The 16667-nt window shown below is 36.0% G+C and overlaps 1 protein-coding gene and 1 long non-coding RNA gene across 2 annotated transcripts in view; both read right to left on the bottom strand.

Annotated features, from left to right (window-relative positions):
* LOC128995786 (otoferlin-like) overlaps positions 1-14859 on the bottom strand; it is a 39843-nt gene extending 24984 nt beyond the window's left edge. The window contains exons 1-13 of the mRNA XM_054420804.1: positions 14737-14859; positions 14513-14704; positions 13887-14036; positions 13015-13148; positions 12130-12351; positions 11280-11340; positions 10799-10930; positions 9952-10014; positions 7935-8019; positions 5572-5728; positions 5042-5228; positions 4560-4746; positions 1671-1885 (exon numbers count right to left, since the gene is read on the bottom strand). Of these exons, the coding sequence (XP_054276779.1) occupies positions 1671-1885; positions 4560-4746; positions 5042-5228; positions 5572-5728; positions 7935-8019; positions 9952-10014; positions 10799-10930; positions 11280-11340; positions 12130-12351; positions 13015-13148; positions 13887-14036; positions 14513-14704; positions 14737-14859 (1908 nt within the window). The remainder of the gene's footprint in view (positions 1-1670; positions 1886-4559; positions 4747-5041; positions 5229-5571; positions 5729-7934; positions 8020-9951; positions 10015-10798; positions 10931-11279; positions 11341-12129; positions 12352-13014; positions 13149-13886; positions 14037-14512; positions 14705-14736) is intronic.
* A 116-nt stretch (positions 14860-14975) lies between these two features.
* Positions 14976-16667, bottom strand: part of LOC128995987 (uncharacterized) — a 151446-nt gene continuing 149754 nt past the window's right edge. The window contains exon 3 of the long non-coding RNA XR_008491001.1: positions 14976-15026. This is a non-coding gene — a long non-coding RNA (uncharacterized LOC128995987). The remainder of the gene's footprint in view (positions 15027-16667) is intronic.

Here is a 16667-nt window from a genome sequence, read left to right as displayed (position 1 = left end):
ATTGTTGTACAATGTATTGTACTGTACTTTCAATAGCTTACTAAAAGTCTCTAAGGTGATTCCTGTCTATAAAAAAGGGGATAAGGCTCTGGTACAGAATTATCGACCAATTTCAATTGTTCCCATCTTCTCTAAGGTATTTGAGTCACTCCTACACGTTCAGCTTAATCATCACTTCCACATAAACCATCTATTTAGTCCCTACCAGTTTGGGTTTCGATCAAAGAAATCAACAACCACTGCTGTGTCTACTCTGGTTGACAACATTCCTACTGCTTTTGAAAATAAGGAATCAGTGTCTCTAAAGCTCTGCGATCTGAGTAAAGCCTTTGATTGTGTTGAACATCGTATTCTCCTTGACAAACTCTCTTACTACGGCATCTCACACAACTCTCTGAATTTATTGAAGTCCTATCTGTCTAATCGTAAACAATATGTTTCTTTTAATTCTACCCAATCAACAACATTAACTGTAACAACTGGTGTTCCCCAGGGCTCTGTTCTTGGACCATTTCTTTTTATAGGTAGTTTTCATTAACGACCTACCTTACAACATACCCTCTCAGACAGTCATTTATGCTGATGATACAACTTTACTTTCATCACATTCCAATCTGAAAACTCTTGAGGAGAACATAAATCATGCTTACAACTCAGCACAAATATGGTTTTCATCAAATAAGTTGCTTTGCAATAATGATAAAACTCAAGATTTATTGCTAAGCATGGCAGGTAGAAGTAACTATAAATCAGTAAAGCTTCTTGGTTTTCATTTGGATTCTAGACTTGATTGGAATGATCATATAGATGGCATTTGTAAGAAAATTTCCAGAGTGTCTTTTTTAATGTGGAAACTTAGAGATTGTGTGAGGGATGAGTATTTGAGGATATCTTGTTTTTCTTTTGTCCAATCACATATTTGTTATGGAATAGTTTTGTGGGGTCACTCTAGTGCTGTACATGACATTCTAATAATTCAAAAGAAAATCTTGAGAACTATGTGTAGAGTGGATGAAGTGGAACACTGTAAACCATTGTTTATCAGACTAAATATCATGACAGTAATAAACCTTTATATCTACCAAGTACTTATCCACACAAAACTACACCTTTCAGATTTCACCACCAGAGACCACTTTCATGCACATGACACGAGAGGCAAGGCTAAGCTGGATCTACCCCAACACAGGTTGGCCAAAACAGGTAAATCCTTTAAAGCCAACTGTGTAATGTTTTTTAATAGGCTCCCCCAAACTGCAAAACTCATCCCATTTAATCACTTCAAAAAAACTATAAAAAATTGGCTAGTTGAAAACCCTTTTTATTCGTTTGATGAATTTGAAATGTCTGAGTTTAATGTTAAGTTTTAACCTGTTGTACATAGTTTTTAGTTAATTTTTATTTAATGTATTAGCATTTAGTAAGAATATTTTGACTGTTCCTATTTCTGTATTGCTATAGATCAATGGAATAAATACTCTTGACTCTTAAGGAAATTACTTACAATTACACAGAAAAATTCATTTTATCTAAATAATTAATATTTTATCTACTTTGCAGTGCATGAACCATATTCTCATTTCTTTTACTCCCTATGATTCATATTATTAGCAAAAAGCAACGACTTTGCCCCTCGTTGTTTTGCACAATAGCAAATCAGCTCTCTCTACCTCAGTTATTGGGTAGGTAGGTTCCACATCGACTTGCGAAGGCGTGATGTCCAAGTTGTCTGTTATCTCCGTCCTTATCGCTATCAACAGCCTCGCTCTGTACGACACCCCCTCCCCCAGTCCGGTGTTGAGGTTAGAATGTTCGTCTATCAGTGTGTAATCTCTAGTCGATCCATACAGGTGGATGAAAGTTGGTCCGAATGTCGGTAAAAAACCTGCAACAATAATATGTCAATAACCGTTAAAGATTTAAGGTACAAAGAACATTCAGAACTTTTATATTGGAGTTTAAAGATGGGAACATTATTCATGTGAGCTTAAGAGTTTGGAATTTTGTCTAGCAATTAAATTACCAAACTGCAATGAGAAAAAAGGGTTTTTAGCAAGTCTAAGAGAAGATACAGTAACATTCTCTTAATTTGGCAGCATCGATTCCCATCCTAAGCAGGAAAGAAGGGAACTACATTCAGTAGCTCTGTAGTTCCAGAAGTGAGATTTATGACACATACAGTAGCAGCTTTACAACTCAATCACTCCATCAAGATCCTTCCTCACAATCTCAGGATAACTCCAAGTAATATCCTTTGGCTACCCAACTGCTGCGCTTCAAGCCAAGCAAGTCAAACTGAGTCAAGTTTTAAGTTTTAAATCCAATACTTACCGCTAAGACAGTTGTTTTTGATAGAAGACAAATTCCCTCTTGTGATCTTAGTACAGTAGAACGTCGATTATCCGAAGCTCGGTCATCCGAAACGTCGGTTAACTGAAAGGAAGTAAGAAGCAAAAATCAATAAAATCGCGCGCCAATCACGACTGGCCGTAGCACTACGCCACCGCACGGCTGCTAGGCGGGAGGCAGGGCGGGAGGCGGGGCGGGCCTACATGACGAAATTGTCGTGCACTATGGCCGTGCGCGCCACTCCTACTCCCACTGACTCAGTCTCCGTCTCAAGTCTCAGTCGCCTGTGAGCATTCGACAGCGACAGTTCGTACGGGTTTCTATTGTACTGTTTCATTCTACACTGACTATGTCGTCCAAACGTAAACGCGTAGTGCTTAGTGTTTCTGATAAACTTAAGATATTGGAGCAGTTAAAAAGAGGTGCTAGTGGATCGAGTTTAGCTCGGGAATATGGAGTTGGAAATGCGACGATATCTGACATTAAAAAGAAAAGTGAATCTATCAAAAAATTTGCGTGTGTACTCGACAGTGAAGATGGGAGCCTACATAGAAAAACCATGAAAATGGCGGAAAACCAAGACTTGGACACCGCAGTGTACACTTGGTTTATGCAGGTACGTGGACAAGGTCAACCAATAAGTGGCCCTTTGCTTTGTGAAAAAGCCCTAGAAATGAATGCGAAACTTGGTGGTAACGCTGACTTTAAGGCATCAACCGGCTGGTTGAAACGTTTTAAATCTAGGCATGGTATTAGGGAGTTGGATATTCAAGGGGAAAAGCTGTCTGCTGACACTGAAGCAGGAGAAAAATTCAAAGATTCGTTTGCAAGTTTGCTCAGCGAGGAAGGCTACGATTGTCCTAATGGTCTATAATGCAGAAGAAACAGGCCTATATTGGAAGAAAATGCCAACAAAGTCCTTAGTTTCTAAGAAAGAGATGTCAGCTCTTGGTTTTAAGGCAAGCAAGGCTCGCATCACTGCAATGGTGTGCGCTAATAAAACTGAAACTCATAGGCTACCTTTGCTTATCATTGGGAAATCTAAGAACCCGAGGTGCTTTAAGGGAATTGTAAAATTACCACTCACCTACAAAAACCAAAAGAACTCATGGATGGACACAAGCATTTTTGTTGAATGGTATGATACCGTATTTATACCGGAAGTTAAAAAGCAACACATCGCAACTGGGAGCTCTGGAAATGTTTTGCTAATTATCGATAATGCTCCAAGACATCCTTCCTCGATGGACCTCGACAGAGAAAATGGCAAGTTCAAGGTGGTTTTTTTTGCCTCCAAATGTAACCTCAGTTCTCCAACCGATGGACCAAGTGGTAATTGAAAGCTTTAAACCTTACTACAGAAAAGCATTGTTACGGATGGTCCTGCTTGGGCAAGAAGAAGACAAACCCATTCTTCAGCTCTATAAAGCAATAAACATGAAGGATGCTGTTTATATGGCTGCAGAAGCTTGGGACTGCGTCAAGGAGACCACACTGAAGAAAGCTTGGAATAAGCTTTGCCCAACTAAGGCTGCTCCTACACCTAAAGAGCCCCCGACCCAATTTGTGTCAGAACTGGTTGGCCTTATAAACCAATCTCCAGAATTTTAAGATTGTGATCAAGACAATATTCAAGAGTGGCTTGAATGTGATGTAGATGACCCTGGATATGAAGTGATGACGGACGATGAAATCATAGCTCACGTCCTAGAGAACGGTGATGACGATGAAGAAGAGGATTATGACATCGACCTCGTTAATGAAAACGGCCCATCCCACGATGAAGCTTTTCACTGCCTAGAGACTGCAATGCTGTGGTTAGAGCAGCAAGAAGAATGTGATTCTTCTCGAAAAAGCGAGTGTCTGGACTAAAGCAAAAATCTATTTTGGACTTTTTTTTAATTTCTTTCTGTACACATTCTGATTCTGTAGTCCAGTTCTAAGTACTGTTGTACATGTTTGTTGCTGTATTGTAAAAATAAATCTGGATGTTAATTAATCAAATTTATATTATTGTACAGTATCCACAGACGCAAAATCGGCAAATCGCCGCCGGCCGCTATCCCTTCCCGTGATTTCCCCTGTTCCCCGTATTTTCCCGTCAATGACCGATTATCCGAAAAATCAGTTATCCGAACACCCCCAATCCCCAATTAATTCGGATAATCGACGTTCTACTGTATTAGTATTACATAGTGTGTCATGCTTACCCTTTTCCCCATCATTAGATATAGTTTTAAGGTCGATGAAGTGAGTTCCGATGACGGTGTTGTTGACAGGATCGTTGTCTCGTAGTTGGACTTTGATCCTTTGGCACAATGGTGGAAACATTTCAGTGAAGACGATTTGTTCGTTCCAAACAGGAGCGTAGCTGTGTTTCCGGACTGACGTTTTACCCTAGAAAAGAGTGTTACCAATAAGTTACAGATAAAAATATTAATGTGTGTAAGTTTGTTGAAGAAGTCTAACAATTTTTAGGAAAATATATGAATAAACGACTCCTTTAAAAAGAATACAATACACTTTGGGTGTTTGTAAAAATTATAAAACAAATATTTGAAGGACAGGGCTTGTGGAGTGAGTACTTTAGAAGCTATGCAATGGTATGGTTTAAGAGTATTGTAAAATTAATGTTTTGGTACTTTTAAAAATTAATATTTTGAGAGTGAGTAAAAACAAATATTACAGTTACCGTTAGTCCAGCGAAGGAGACTTGTACATAAGGGTCGACAAGATCCTTAACCTCTCCAGTAAAGGCTTTCTTAACGTTGGCCATGAGAGAGGAGTTCATTTTAGGTAAACCATCTGCTCTGTAGACTCTCACAATGAATCTTGCTCTTTGTCTCTCTACAGGTACTCCATCAGGCAACAACAGGTTACTGTCAACAGAACAATATCTATAGTATCACTACAATAGGTCATGTTTTAAGAGGAGGAGAAGTAAAGATACCACACTTCTATTTCGTACATAAAACAGCCCCCTTTTTTCTGCATTTGACAAACCTAGGAAAGTTACCTCTTTCGCAATTGGGCTCAGAACCTAAACTCTATAGAGGTATCAGTATGAAATTCTGTAAGTTTTGTATAAAACAATTCCTGGCTCCAATGCGAAGGTAAGAGTGTAAGAGGTTGTTGTAAGAGACCCATGTGTTTTAGATGAACCAATTATTTGTACTTTTACAACATTAGAACAAATTAAAATGTATTTTACAACCAACTCACGCTTCTATGTCGTCTTCGTCCTTTTCACTTTTTGGAGGCACTTTGACTGTGTCACCTTTACCGATGACACTGATGTCACATTTCAGGTATCCCTTGGGGCCCCCGGCGATGTCGTCAGGGTCCGTCAGCAATGCCCATTTGTGGTAGAACTGGTGATCTGCAAACATTTCATTCATGTACCGGTAGTCACATCAACCAAACCTATAACCTTAAATCCCTAAATTCTTGTATAAACTGACCGTCCACTTTAACAAAATGTTAGTGATAGGTCAAAATAAAAATTTAAAAAAATTATAATCACTGAACATATTTACAGGTTTTTGAATTGAAACAAGATTAGGAGAGACAAAATTAAACACAAAGAAGCTAACATATTTTCTGTTGTTATTATTGTTTTTAAAAGAAACTCTGCTTGTGTGTATTTGAAAATTTTTTAGTCACTGACATTGATCACCTAGTTCCTCTTTTGAGGTCTTTGATCTAAGCATAATTATTAATTCTTTTCATCTTTTCCCTTCCCCTCTTCCAAACAATATTCATCAATGCTATACTTTACAACGAATTAAATTACTTTGAAATTAAATGAGTAGCTGTGGTGGGAGTAGTTCGGTAAACCGAGAAATATGGCATTCGATTGGTTTATTGAATTGTTTAAGCACATTAAATTTAGCTACGGCCATTTTTTTAACTAGTCTTTTCGATTCAGTTTTTAGAATTGAAAAGATTGACTTTACAGTATTGTTTGCTTACTTTATAGTACAAGTTTGGACCAGTAAGGTTCAAGAATTGAGAGAAAAAAGGTGAAATTGTAATACTTTTGACGTCAGCTTAATGATCGGTTAAGACCAATTTAATTGATTAAACAATAAGAGTGGTTGGGACAATAAGACGTTGCATCACAATCAGTGGCAATGAGAGGTTATAAACAAAAACATAACCTCTCTTAGAAGTTCATGGGTAGTGATTTTTAATAATTAAAAAACGGTCCTAGGTAAAGAAGTGTACCGAACTTGCCTAATTTGCCTTTACGGACACTCGTAGAAGTTTCAAAGGCACTCACTTAGGCTTGTACCTCAAATTTTATATTTGTGTCATAAAGACTATCCTTATGCAATCGTTTTGTAAACTACTATGATGAAACAAATTTGAGACTATTCAAAAAACATGTAACCAAACGAGCTTTTCGTTAAAACAGTACATAAAATAACAATTAAAATAAAATAGACTATACAAGTTTATGGGTTATTTGAATCGGACAGAAATATAACATCATGCACCATTTAACATATATGGTAATAAAATAGGTTAAAAAGTCTTAAATGTTTAGAGATATGTGATATACAAGTAAATATTTATAAACATAACACATGCAAATTAACATCCATCTCAATAAAACAAACTACAAATGCATTTGTGTATTGTAGAGTAGCGTGTGAATGTGCAAAGAAAAGGAATGTGATGGTACAAGTAGATAATATAAAGCTTACCTGATTATAATAATTATAATTAAATTATGCGCTCAAGTAGATTTTACGAAACCGGTAAGATGTAAAAAATAATTATTTTGAAGTAGGCTATTTACTCTTAGTGGTACAAAAACCCATAAATTATTATAGTATTAGTTTAGAAATTCTTAATTGCAGCTATTTATGATTGGTAATTGTTCAATTTGACAAACAGTTCGAATAATTATATCATCTCAAACAAATGGAAGCAAAAGGAAAATTTTAAATATTAACTGCGCAATCTTATTAGGACAGTTATAAATTAAAATGTATCTGTAAAACGTTTTAACCTGAAACCACAATGATATTATGAAACACACTTCTTTGAATAGCATTAGAATTAAATTGTATTTGTAGTAGCTTAAAGACGAAATATTATAAAATATATTTAAATACAATATAGAACTTTTATTTAAAAATGGTTTGTTAAGTCTTAAAGTTTTTATTTTGCATATAGCATTCTACAAATGAATATTGAAAGTGGATATAATTATAGAACCACAGTACTGTTTTGAAAAATCCCACATACTTTTATTTCAGTAAACAACATTACAAGTTAAATAAATGTTTAGTTAATGTTAGTGTTGCTCAATTATTAAAAGACAACATTTTTAATAAAAAAAAAGAAATGCCTAAATGTGTTATTTGAAAAAAAAAGGAAAACCAACAATCCAAAAAGGAGGAGTAAAAAACGTTTGCACTCAGTTTTAGCATCAAATTTGAAAAACATCTCCAAACACCCGTATTTATTGGGTATTTTACTGGGGTATCATGGTGGAAGTGCCTCTTTCCCATACGGTACTACGGGTCTGGCTAGGCACTAACTACTTTACTCAACAGGTTAACATTCTCAAATACCTGGCTGGGCCCAAATGGTGGCCACGTCTAATTTAAAGTTGCCCAGCATTTTATCTGACCGGAGGATATTTCTTGACTGCATGACCTGTTCAAGGCAACGAGAAAGGTTCAGAGAAAAGAAGAAGAAGCGAACAAACAGACAGACCTTTAGTGCGCAAGAACTGGAAATTGAAAATAATCATCAAGTTTTATTCAACTAGCCGTTGTCAATGAAAATGGTGATTTGATAGTTTTTGGATGGCGATGTAAAGTCTAAATTATAATTATCTATATCATTCCAAGAAAATACCATTTTTAGACCATCACCTAAATTAGTGGAAGTCTAATATATTACTGTTTTAAAATTGCAGGCACTATTACTAAACGTTCAAATGGTCAAATGGTATGGTTCAAATTGTAAATGGTATGGTGGTTCAAATGGTTAGTTCATGAATCATATGTCCTCTAGTACGACACAGACTCATTTCTGTTTGAATATATAGTCTATAGTCTATATATATACTACTTGGAAATATAAAATTTTGAAGACAAACCTTTTGTACACAAATACTCTTTCACCCCCAAAATGATTTTTCATCATATTAAATGTTTAATTGTAAATTTTGATCTAATACCTACGACACTGTACCGTATTTTACTATAAAACATCCTTTAAAGACAAATTTAATTTGAATGATCAATTTTTAAAAAGAGTCCTACAACTAACTAAATCGCTAGGCCTAGTTTGAAGATAAAAACCTACAATTTCTACAATCTATAGAATATAAAAGTTTAATAAAATAGTTGAATAAAACTTGACATGCACACAGAAATGATCAAGTTGCTTTTGTACCCGGAGAATCATAAACGGTTCGCAGATCTATCTTGAAGCTGCCCACAACCGTGCCTGAACGGAGGAGTTTTTTGGAATGTAAAACCTACAACATAACATAAACCAGATCTCTACATTTCACAAATCTATAAGCTTACACAGCCAACACACAAGTATAATAATTTACAACATGTTATTTTTGTTGAACGGGCTTAATATTTTCTAAACGACAACAGATAAATCAATAAGATTTGGTACATCAACACCACACCTAAAAATCTACTTTTTGGAACTATGAATTTTCTGTCATATCATGGGGACGTCCCGCAAGGAGTCAGAAGGAAATATTAAATAGGAGGATAGGTCAATATGCACATCAGTTTAAAGGTCTTTACTAGCAGAATATAATGCAGCAAATTTGAACTCAAACAGACAACCGAGCCAAGAATGACAGTTGTTAAAAGATTCATTTAATTTGCATTGCTATTATAAGCTTACTCCTCAGGGGGCACAGCCCTAGTAATCGGAAGAAAATTGTTAACGTAAGCATAGGTCAATATGCACACCAAATTAAAGGTCTTCACTAGTAGATTACAATGCCATAAATTCAAGCTCAAAAGAACGCCTGAGTAAAAAATGGCAGTCATTCAAAGATTCAAAATGGCGGATTCAAGAAATCTTTGAACGGCTGCCATTTTGCGCAGGATCAACCTTTTGAAGTGTAATTTGCGGTATTCTACTAAAAAAGACCTTTTATTTGATGTGCATATTGACCTATGCTTCCATTTAAGATTTTCTCTGACTCCATGCGTCCCCATGATATGACAGAAAATTCATAGTTCCTTGAAAAAGTAGATTTTTAGGTGTGGTGTTGATGTACCAAATCTTATTGATTTATCTGTTGTCGTTTAGAAAATATTAAGCCCGTGCGGGACTTTATACACACCCTGTATAATATCTATTCATCGCAATTTAATGAACACAGAATATATCATGATAAAATATTAATTAGGCCTACCAAGTCATTGAAATGAAATTGTTTGCTTCATAATCGAACAACATTTAATTACAAAGAAACCCATTGTACAGCAATCAGGTTTGGAAATAACAATAGTTCACCCAGCAGTTGTAATAAGTACAGGTGTATCATATTACAAAATATACAATATAGATTCTAGTTATTATAAAACACGTATCCATACTTACAGATAAAGTAATAATTTTGTCAAAAAGCATCACAGCCGGCATATGAAAGTCGAACACAAAATACTGAAACACAAAAGTAAAATATTATTTTATTGTTACTGTTGTTATTGATTTATAATAGACACATTTATTGGATTCTTAAAGTAAAAAGAAACAGTTGAACACAAAACTTCCTAAAAATAAAGCAGGAAAGTATAACTTGGTATTATTTTTAGCTGATCAATAAAGACGTTAACTATGAAATGAAGTTCCATAATATGCAATTACAGGCAGTTACCTGTGATTTAAAAAGAACTCCCTGTGGTACTAGGAAAACAAATGTCATTCAACAGTAAAAAAAAAAAAAAACACTTATTTGGTTTGGATTTGGTTTCTCGCTAGTTTGTTCTTTCTGAATATTAAACTGGATATTGCATGGTCTGAATATTTATGATGTAAATAACCTTGTTTTAAAGACTTTACATAGTTCTATATAACTAATATTACACTAGTAAAACAATATATTCCTGTTCCCATAAAAGTAGTTTATTAAGATTAAAACACTTGTATTTTCTAAATCATAATTTGATTAATTCAAAATATTCAAAAGGTAAAAAAAATTCTCAAACTATCCTTTAAACATCATTTTGGAGTTAACAACTAACATGGTATTTGAAAAATCACTGTATTTGATGATGAATGAAATGTTCTATTTATGTAACTTTATGCACTGAATTACCATTTACAGAAAATAAAAATTCCTTAAAAACTACATTGGCCAGTAAAAATAAGTATGTATTTTTAAATCTCATTATTTTTTTACTAAGAATAGCTTTCACTTTTGAAAGTCAGTTCAACGAGTAGTTACCTCGTTGTAGTATGGACAGTTGGTGCTTTCTTTCACACTGGTGTATTTCTTGGTATCGCCTACTTGTACACACACCACTGGGTCCATGTTGAGGCCCGCTAACTGTCTGGCCTCGATGATAGTGATGCAAACCTGACAACAATAAATATAACTGAGGGTAAAACCTGAACAGGAGAAAGGTATTGTGATTAATTAATTCTTGGTTTACACAATACTGAAATAAGAGAAAATAAAATATTGTATTTACTCGGATGAAATGGTAAAACCCTTTCTCACTACCATCCCTTATGTCGTAAGAAAACAAAATTAGCCAAAAGTATTTGGCTGTCATTAATTGGTCATTAAAGATTAGAAAACCCCTCAACGCTAGACTAGACAAACTAACTAACTGAAAACAGTAAATTTCCCCTAAAGTAACGTAAACATAATACCTCCATGATATAATTGAGAAAAATTTGTAAAAATAAGAAATTGAGCTTACCTGAAAGTCCTGGGCTTTGAGGGCACTTTGCAACAAAGTCAGACTGGTTGTGGGTTTTGAACTGTAAAAAAAGTTAACATTAATTTTCAACGTACCGTAGCCTACCTATTAAATATTTTATTACAGTAGGTTGAAAAGGTTGTGAGTTCATTAACCAAATAATAGGTGGTAAATCAGTATACTGTTCACTTGTTAGTTTTTCGTTTTCGTTACAAATGTCCTCTGATTTATTGTACGTTGCCCAGTTTACAGGCCTAAAAAATTGAAATGTGAACTTTTACCTCATCAGCTTAAAATTGTATAGCTTTGAAAATTCTATAACATCATTACAGACTGTTTAAATAACCACATTGAAGAAGGTTAAATTAAAAGTAGGATTTTTAGTATTTATTTATTTCAACGGTTACACAATTTTTGGAAAAATTAAATATAAGTTTCCAAGATCAAGCACTGTTAAAAGAGGTACTTATTGTGAGCAAATAACGGTCGATGACTTCCGTAATTTGCTCAGTAATCATATGGGGCCTAGGATTATATTCTCAGAGTACACATACTTTCAGTTTTTAAAAACAGTACCCGGCAGCTATAATAGCTTGCGAGTTTACTAACAGCACTGCTACAATACCGTACTGTCCAAGATAACACTGTGTGGGTTAACTTATTCATACCGATTTCAATCATACTAAAATCATTGATGGGTTAAGCATAAAGTTATTCTACAAACAAATTAAATTCTAAAAAATCTTCAAAAACATTTTATATCTATCAGGGTTATGATAAAGAACAATCATAACCTTTGCAAAACTACCGAAACTTTAAGTTACCTACTGACATTATACTAATTGTTTACCGTTTAGGTACATGAGGACTGTCGGGGTTGAGGGATGTGGTGCTCTCGTTGTCCGAGCTCATACTGGACACGCTAGGAGGCCGAGGTACCGGGGAGCCAATAGCAGGGCCACACTCCTGGTCCAGCAGAGCTCCCGACTCCCCTCTCCCACCATCACGGGGGGGACGCTGCTTACCCAGGCGGATCAGGTTCTTCACACTACACTTGAAGTTACCTCCCCTGCTGTAGAGGAACAAATGAGTTATAGTCAAATGTCACAATTAATGTTTGTCCTTTGTTGTTGGCCGTCATATTGAACATGTGAACAAAATAAATGTAAAAATAGTGCTTTTGGCCTCTGGAGACATAAAAGAAGTATTTCAGTCCTGGGTCTGGGTCTTACTTTGCCACCTACGGTAATAGCTATTTCCCTATAGGGGAATTCGCTAACAGGCTGCAGACTAAAGTACTGTAAAGGTAGGATGAGATTAATGTCCAGTATCCACGGTTAATGAATAATTTTGTTACATACATTATTCATATAAGCTTACTTGTACACTCAAAACAAAAAGTTAATTCTGATAAAGTGCAATCAGGAAACAAGACCTGGATTAGCAGCTAAACCCACAATCTAAAAAGAATTCTGATTAAAGTTCTTTTTAAAGATAACCACGTATGTGTATTATTCTCATTACTGTAATCATGTTTACCAAATTATTCAGATGCTATTCTATCTATGCACAGTCACATAAGTTTAACTCATACGTTATTTGTTAATTGGTTTTCCTAGTTTACGTCCTATTTCTAAATTATTTCTGTGAAGAAATGTAACATATATTTCCACGCTCTTGTAAAATCATCAACTAAAACGATAAATCAAATTGACTAAATATTTTCAAAAAATACCTCTTTTTCTCAGGGGCAGGGGAGGTCTCGTATTTCTCCGGAGCGGATAGTGAGCCTCCCCGCTGTAGGCCCCCGCGGTGTTGCCCTCTCGGGGCTGACGTCCCCGCACCACTCTGCCAACTACCTCTCCGCCCCTACGCCAGACAGAGCTGGAGTCAGAGGGGTTTTCCACTTTCCCTTTTTATGGATCCACTAATTTAGGCCTATAATGTAGTTAAATAGCTTATATTCGTACTCATAAAACCATAACGGTATGTTGGATTTGGACAAATATTCTTGAGTCTTTTATGTTTGTGAGATTCGTTTGGTTGGCAGATCACGTAGTTTTATATTGATAACATGCGTCTTTTAATATGCTGTTTTTATCGTCGTTGCTTAGAATTAACATGTGGTAACCAATGATTTAAAGGTGTCAGAATTGTTTAGACATACTATCTACCACAACTGCAAAAAACAGATTATATGTAGACAAAATTTCTAAAACAGAAAATTTTCATATTTTGCCACTTTCTCTTTAATTTAGGTAGGCTAAATACCTATTTCATTTTTATTATTATTTTTTTTATTATTAATTAGACTACTATATGATCTAATAATTTTTAAAGCTTGAAACTTGTATAAACGATCTTCAAGAAATAAAATTTAGGAATCTGTATCTAAAACATACCATATAAAACATACCGTTTGGATTTCCTCCGGTTTTAACAGAGTAAAATAAAACCTACTCCAGCTACACATAAAAAGCAATCATTATTTAATCTGAAGCACAATGAATTGAACTGAATATTTCTAAAACCTTTGCAACGTTTTTCGTTACACCTTTTGACCTATACATGATTTTAAAGCCTCATCTATCTTCACGATTATCTAACCTGACTCATGCTCCGCTCCAAGTTGGCGATGTTCTGTTCAATGTCTATCAGCATCTGTTGGTCCATGTCCATCTGTTGTGTGGAGAATGACGAGCCAGCTGTAGACACTCCGTCAGGGGGACAATACGTCACCTCAAACTCAACTGTTGCCTAGAACAATGAAACCTAAGTTACTATGCTGTACAGGTGGCTACAGTAAAACTTAAAACAATCAAGCTCACAGTCGATAAATAAGATTTTTATCCCTTCCTTCGCAGTAATTGTAGAAACTAAATAAATCTATTCACCTAAAGAGGCATTAGAAAATTAATTATTCACAGATTTCGAGAAATTGTAGTTTTTAAAAAAATAAGCTACTCTATTCTGTATAAATATTGCCGACATCAATCCAAGTATTTGTTTATGGGCCGTAAAGTTTTATGTTGTAATCAAAGGAAAGTCAAACTAATTTTTGTCTCACAGTTAGAGACTAGTATTAAATCACTTGAGGAGGTATTTAACAATTTTTTATTTTTTACAACTTAGTATCTTTCTGGTCATAAGTTAAGTTTTATAATAGGCCTAGGCTAAACATTTAATCTCAAACTTTTAACAAATTTAAGGAACATGTAGGCCTATATACTGACAGGTAATGGTTTGTTGTTGGGGTCCACCAGTGTGTCATAGACGCATATTCTGCCATCTTGCACCAGCTTCTGCAACACCAGAGTGTAGGACCCCAGTAGCTTGTCAGGTCCCAGGTAGCGGCTGCGCACAAGCAACTGAACCTGCAGCTGCTCATGACTCTCTATAGCTCGTGCCACGGGCCACTCGAACCTCTGGAACACAAAGTTGAGTTACAGCCTTGTACCAACTTCTGCGACACCAGAGTGTAGGACCCCAGAAGCTTGTCAGGTCCCAGGTAGCGGCTGCGCACAAGCAACTGTACCTGCAGCTGTTCATGACTCTCTAAAGCTCGTGCAACGGGCCACATGAACCTCTGGAACACAACGTTGAGTTAAAGCCTTGCACCAACTTCTGCAACACCAGAGTGTAGGACTCAAGTAGCTTGTCAGGTCCCAGGTAGCGGCTGCGCACAAGCAACTGAACCTGCAGCTGCTCATGACTCTCTATAGCTCGTGCCACGGGCCACTCGAACCTCTGGAACACAACGCTGAGTTAAAACCTTGCACCAGCTTCTGTAACACCAGAGTGTAGGACCCCAGTAGCTTGTCATGTCCCAAGTAGCGGCTGCGCACAAGCAACTGAACCTGCAGCTGCTCATTCTATAGCTCGTGCCACTTGAACCTCTGGAACACAACGTTGAGTTATAGCCTTGTATCAACATCTGCAACACCAGAGTGTAGGACCCCAGTAGCTTGTCAGGTCCCAGGTAGCGGCTGCGCACAAGCAACTGAACCTGCAGCTGGTCATGACTCTCTATAGCTCGTGCCACTTGAACCTCTGGAACACAACGCTGAGTTAAAGCCTTGCACCAACTTCTGCAACACCAGAGTGTAGGACCCCAGTAGCTTGTCAGGTCCCAGGTAGCGGCTGCGCACAAGCAACTGAACCTGCAGCTGGTCATGACTCTCTATATCTCGTGCCACGGGCCACATGAACCTCTGGAACACAATGTTGAGTTAGTCTTTGGTAAAACATTCTCCTTGCATTGGTTAGTGTAGCCTATGGTTTAGCTTTGATTTTTTTTTAATACAGTAACTGATACCGGTACCTACTAACAGAATGGAGGCAACACTTAATTTATAAATTGAATTGAGTGACATGACGACCGTTAGGTTTTAGAAAATTGAATGTGCCTTATTGGCCTTTTTAGCGAATTTCCCATATAGGGAATAAGCTATTACCGTAGTACTCATGGTAAGACCTGGACGCGGGACCGATTTTTTTTTCGTTTTGAGGTCCCTAGAGGCCAAAAACGCCATCCGTTCAAATGCATATATATATATATATATATATGTGTCCGTCAGCACGATAACTCGAGCAAAAATGATCCGATTTTGATGAAATTTGGTACAAACGTGTAAACGTACGTTTATTCGAACGAGTTCGCGATCCAGCATGATCGGACCATGGGAACGGGGGTTTACGGGGGGTTTTATGGGGTAAAAATAGGTTTTTCCCATTTTTGACCCAAAAAACATAAAATTTAGCAATTTTTTTCCAAACCATTTTGTAGAGCTTAAAAAAACAAATAATTTAGTATATTGAAGCGTTATTATGCGCCTAATGGTTACGGAGAAAATTCCAAAAAATTGTAAATTTAAAATTCCCATGTTATTCTTATGGAGAATAAGTAAACTGTTGTAGTTTGCTTGTTTGTGAACATATTTTGATCAAATTTGGAAAATGTTTTTATTTCTTACTAACTATTCACATTTTACAAAAAAAAAAAAAAAACAGTTTTACCCTCCCTGATGCAGCAAACCTAAGTACTTGTTAAACTAATTCTATTTAATTAAATCAAGAATAAATGTTATATTTTTAAGTAGACATTTCAGTGTAAATCCAATCAGTCAAATGGAAATTCGCTTAGTCTGCAGGTTTGCTGCGGCGGGGTATTTTTAAATACCGTAGTTAAAATTTATGATATCAATTAACATAGGCCTGGAAATGTTCAACACTCACCAAAAATTACACAGCCATGCACACTCTTAAGTTAGAGTCAAGTAAGCATCTCAAGTAATCCGTAACAAGTGGAACAAATTACAAACTAAATTTACCTTATTTCAGAGATTACCTAATGTTTACAACCCATGCAGATATTATTCCTATGCCTAG

This window comes from Macrosteles quadrilineatus, unplaced genomic scaffold (genome assembly GCF_028750875.1).
Source record: "Macrosteles quadrilineatus isolate MER2022 unplaced genomic scaffold, UCM_ALF_1.0 Scaffold_5__1_contigs__length_97177068, whole genome shotgun sequence".
NCBI lineage: Eukaryota > Metazoa > Arthropoda > Insecta > Hemiptera > Cicadellidae > Macrosteles > Macrosteles quadrilineatus.
The sequence above is the reverse complement of the archived record's forward strand: the minus strand, read 5'-3'. Positions and strand labels throughout refer to the sequence as shown.